The sequence below is a fragment of the Mchenga conophoros genome, linkage group LG3, assembly GCF_057382185.1.
Source record: "Mchenga conophoros isolate Kocher_MC1m ecotype Shallow Benthic linkage group LG3, M_conophoros_male_GT1.1, whole genome shotgun sequence".
NCBI lineage: Eukaryota > Metazoa > Chordata > Actinopteri > Cichliformes > Cichlidae > Mchenga > Mchenga conophoros.
Genome location: NC_140528.1, coordinates 33,479,194 through 33,484,223, shown reverse-complemented (window position 1 = coordinate 33,484,223; position 5,030 = coordinate 33,479,194). Strand labels below are relative to the sequence as shown.

Below are 5,030 nucleotides of genomic sequence, written 5' to 3'. Positions count from 1 at the left end.
AATAAAGACTATCACAGTAATCAAGCCTGGATTAAATAAATGCATGAATAACTTTCTAAAGTCAGCCGATTACAAAATGTTCTTATTTTTTGCCCTGAGCTGGAAGAAGTTGGCTTTTACAACGGAATTGATTTGTTTCACAAATGAAAAACTGCCATGAAAGAAATCACTTGCAAATTTTTTAATCAGGAAGCTCTGGAGTTTTCCAAATGGCTAAGGTCACCCTAAAGATAATGACGGGGCTCAAATCGTAAAATCTATGTTCTTTGATCATTTACATGGAAAATATTTAATGTCAACCATGATTTTAAATCATTGGGTTAATCTAGCAAAGCTGCACCAGCTGTTTGTGGTCAAATAGCCGCTAAAAAGAGCTTAGTAATAGTAATAACGAGATAATAATAATAGTAATAACATCTTGGAGATTAAGAGACCAGTGACGGACATCTAGAGCAACTGTAAAATTGGCATGCAGTTTTTGCACTAAAGGAAAATCACTACCATCTCATGCGCCTACCACATTGGCGCCAGCTGTGGCCTCAAGGCTGGAGCTGGACAACAAGACCTTTCTCCATGATAACAGACTGTGTTTAGAATCTTCGTTCCCATCCTTTGCACCCCAAACACCTCTGCATGCTTATCTCCAAGGCCGAGGTCAGGGGGCAGATCTGGGCCCAGCGCATGCTACAGGACCAGATGTGCTGTCTACACCGGCTTACCCCCACCCCTGTTGCTTGTGCTTCCATGGTGTATTAAGAGTCATTGAGCGCTTAGAACAGGTACTGCTGAAGGGATTGGCTGAACAGCTGTCCCAATCCAAGGAATGGGTGCGAGTGCAAGGATAGGTTGTGTCTTGGCCACTGTCACCCTAGGAGTAGGGACAGGCATGGGAAGTAGTTGGACACCAGCCAGGGTGCAAAGGTGGACTGGGCCTTGGATGTCCTCACGCTGGGAGCAGGTGACGGCTGGACACTAGCTGTTGCTACCTGAGGAACTGATATGGTTGCAGGGACAAGCAGAGCCCTAGCTGCTCTAGGCAACTGGGACTGACTGGACCACAGCGACCACCATTCAGGGAACTGGAAAGGGTGCAGGGGAAGGCAGGGTACAAGGCTCTCTGTGAGCAGGAATAGGCAGAGAGACAGGCTCTAGGATCAGCAGCTTTTGGACTTTTTGGGAGTGGGATGTTGCTCCATCCGTGTCTGATGGAGGGTTTTAGCCAGTCCTGGCTCTTCTTTGTCCTGCTTCTGGTTTCATGATGCTCCAGATGTTTTCATTGATGAAAGATCAGGACTGCAGGCAGGCCAGTTCAGCACCTGACTCTCCTACTATGAAGCTGCGCTCCTGGAATAGGTGGTGTGGTGAACTGTGTTCATTGACAGTCATTTCTGGAAGTGTTCCTCCTCCAGCTGTTGGTCTTTGGTACCACTTGGTTTTCTCTTCTTTTAACCTGGTTTTGGTATTGTGTTGTTAATAAAATATAAGATTTACAAATCTTTGTATTCTTTGTTTATTTACACATTTTTTAAATTTAAAATTTTTAGAAAATGGGTTTACATTTAAATTTGTCCAGAACAAGAAGCTTTCAGATTAATTTAGAGACAGAGGTCAAATACACATGGCAGCATGAAGAGGAGAAAAAAAGTCTCATCTTCTTCAACTCTCAATTTCTCTTGCTTTTATCACTCATTTATGTCACCTGCTAGAATGTGTACCTGTAGTGTTTATGCTCAGGCTGGAGTAAATCACTTCTGGTTGGATGACTGACATCTTATTGGCTGACTCTCTAATGGTGACCTCGGCATATGTGACATCATTTGTAGAGGCTGGCTGGTGTCTCCCTGCAGAAATGATGTGATGTGAATGAACGTTGGTGATCACTTCACTGCTGTAGGATGTTTAGAAGACCTTCATAGACAGTCTGATGTTACAGGTACAGGATTCAGGAGCAAAGACTCGTTGATTATGGATTAAGCAGAGCCATGATGGCAGCATCAGAGTGATGAGACCACAGAACACTGTTCCTGTATCATACCACCTTAACAAGTGACAGCCAATCGGGAAAAACAACCCAAACTGGTGTTTGTGTCTGTGGGGTTTTAGTCTGAATCTAATTTCTAGGGAGCGATCCTACAATTGAAACCCTGATGGAAGCTGTCTGGACCTGACTTTGAATGAGAGATAAGCCAAGTTTATATCAGTAATACTTTTCATTTTTATGGACACACTTCCAGAACTTTTAAAACTTTTCAATTGGGCCATGGGAACGCATCAGTCTAAAGATGTTGGGACCCAGTGCTCTACAAAATAAATGCAGACAGGAAAGTCCCTCAGTTTTTCTCAAGTGAAATTTCAAAATATTTTAATTTGCTGCTTGAACCAAAAGAGCCCAGGTGGGTCAGACAGATATCATACCTGTGCGTTTCTTCCAAAGAAGCTGAACTAGAACCAAAACCAGAACCACAAGGACCAGAGAACCTACAGTAACTATGACTGGGATGATGAAGGAGGGATTAGGAAGAGGAGGAGGAGAACAGGAGATATGGATGTTTGCTGATGTTTTTGTTGTTGGTGGTGTTGGTGTTGTAGGATCTGCAGGAAAGATATGAAGCTGGGTCATTCAGTTTGTTATCAGCTCAACAGGTTTAAGCTTTAAGAGGAAACAGTGTTCTGACCTCTGACCCTCAGAAAGCTCTGAGGAGATGATCCAAACTCATCAGTAGAACACCAGTAGAGACCTTCATCAGACTGCTGCACGTTAATGGTGATTATGTGCTCTGATTTAGGTCCAACAGGACGTCCATTAAAGTAGAAATAAGCTGCAGCTGTGCCACCAGTTTTCTTCTTACAGCGTAGAGTGACATCACTTCCTGTCCTCACAGGAAGTGCAGGGATCTCCAGGATCACTTCTTTATCTGAGGAAAAGACCCACAGAGTGATGTAGAGGTGGTATAACAGTGTGCTGTTAGTCTGATGAAATGAAAGACTTCATTACCTGATACAGTGATGTTGACTTCTTCACTCTTCTCTCCAGCTTCACCTTCACACCAGTAAACTCCACTGACTGGGCTGAACTCATCAAAAACACAGGATGGACCATTGAACCTCCCGAAGCCCCGCCCCCCTGCTCCACATGACTCAGTCCCACTTCCTGTGTCCCTCTTCACCGTCCATCCATCAGAGCCCAGCTGACCGTCACATGTCAGAGACACTGAGGCTGCTGTGAAGAACTGCTGAAGGTTTGGACTGACGCTCAGAGAGACTGGAGGACAGACGGACAGTTTCTATCAGTGTTTACACTCAGTGTTTGTCCTGGACCATGGTGCACTTCATCTACTCACCTGCACAAACAGTCAGTGCAGACAGCAGCAGCACACACACACCTGCAACAGGAGGTCAGAGGTCACTGAAGGTCAGAGGGCAGGAACCTGTTTCAATCTGGTCTTGTTCCAAAAACATCACATTAAAGGGGGGAGACCTTTAATTCGCTTTGAAGGTTCTGTTTAGGTTTTAAAAGTACATTTAGACTTATAAACATCACACAAAGCGCCAGCTCAGTTTTAACACATGCTGACGAAACTATGTTGGTACACTTGGTCTGAATGAGGTGGGCGTCATATCTGTTTTGACAATCCAACACCCTGCACCTAAATATTTCCCAAACTAAGCAGATTTTGGGGAATTGTTGATTATTGGCAGCAGAAGAGAAACTGCTCCCCACTCAGGCTTCATGAAGACTCAGCAGTTTGGATGGATGGGCAATGGGGAATAAAGGAGTAAGGGGTACAGCAGGCAAGAAAAGCATTCTCAGGATTAAACAGTCAGAACTTATAAACCAAAGCCATGGGATAAGGGTTAGTTGTTTATTCAGCATCAGCTGCTGAATAAAAACCTGGAGAAGCTGCTTCATTGATCTTTATTCACAGGTTTGAGTCCCAGTTTGCTTCTGTTTGAAGCTCATCATGAGAAAACAAAATACACAAAAGTAAGGTAAATGACAAAAAACAGTCTCCAGTCCTTTCATTAGAGTCCACATGAAGGAAAGTTTGCTCTCTATAGTGGAAGTGAAGACTACATAACAGACCAGAGGAGCATGTGGTACCTGCAGCTAGCAGCTGTGGTTTCCTGAATGAAAATTGATCTTCGATAAAAAAAAGAGGTTGCCTGACTTCTCTACAAGTCAACATGTTACAGACAACAAACTGGATATGAAGGTCCAACTCTCTGAGTCCAGAACACACGATGGATCTGAACTTTAAAACAACAAAAACACTAAAGAAGAAGAGTGAACTCTTCTTCTCGCATAAACGTAACTTCAGACTTTGGACAGACCTGAAGAGATTTCATTTTAGAGTCAGTCAGTGAGAGCATCCAGCACACACTCTGTTACTGTGTTATAAGATAAATGAACGCTATGAGTGAGTGAAGGATTTCAGCGTTTGACTCACCGAGGAGCAGAGACACAGATGAAGTCTTCATGTTGTCGGGATGACGACTGGCAGCAGAGTGACACCTTCAGCTTCACCACTTCCCTGTCAAGATCATCACGCTGCTGCTTCTGGACAGCGAGGACGAGGAAGAGCTGGTGATGCGCAGTTAGCTGATTTGGATCAAAGCTGGCTCCTTATTTGGTACAGAGGAGGGAAGTAGAGGGCGGAGGTGGCTGTGAGCTGGGGTTTAAGAAGCTGCTGTACATCCAATCATCCAATCAACACTTAGGAACTCTTTCAAACCAGCAATCAGCAGCATCCACCTGCCTCAACAGTCAACACACACATATCCATACTCACATCTCAGAGAAAGCAGAGAAAGATGCACACCATCCCGTGGGAGGAGCCAAACATCTAAAAATATTTGACCATGTGATCATGTATCATGAAATTTACCCCCACCCCAAAATCAAACATTTCTCCCCTAAAAGAAATGGACTTGGGGTTCAGAGTGTGTTTGGGGAGTGTTTGCTTTCATCTTGTCTCCACACTGGGTGAGTGCTGAATATTTGTATATGTGTGTATAAGGGTGGTGTATGT

The 5,030-nt window shown here is 44.1% G+C and overlaps 1 protein-coding gene across 1 annotated transcript; it reads right to left on the bottom strand.

Moving 5' to 3' along the window:
* Positions 1–1,233: 1,233 nt before the first annotated feature.
* Positions 1,234–4,479, bottom strand: LOC146578270 (uncharacterized). The gene is made up of 7 exons (XM_085269433.1): positions 4,449–4,479; positions 3,342–3,383; positions 2,996–3,262; positions 2,665–2,915; positions 2,416–2,611; positions 1,716–1,841; positions 1,234–1,450 (listed from the first exon to the last, which is right to left on the bottom strand). Exons 1-7 carry the CDS (start codon positions 4,477–4,479, stop codon positions 1,446–1,448), a joined length of 918 nt encoding a protein of 305 aa, XP_085125559.1. The 3' UTR covers positions 1,234–1,445.
* Positions 4,480–5,030: the final 551 nt, after the last annotated feature.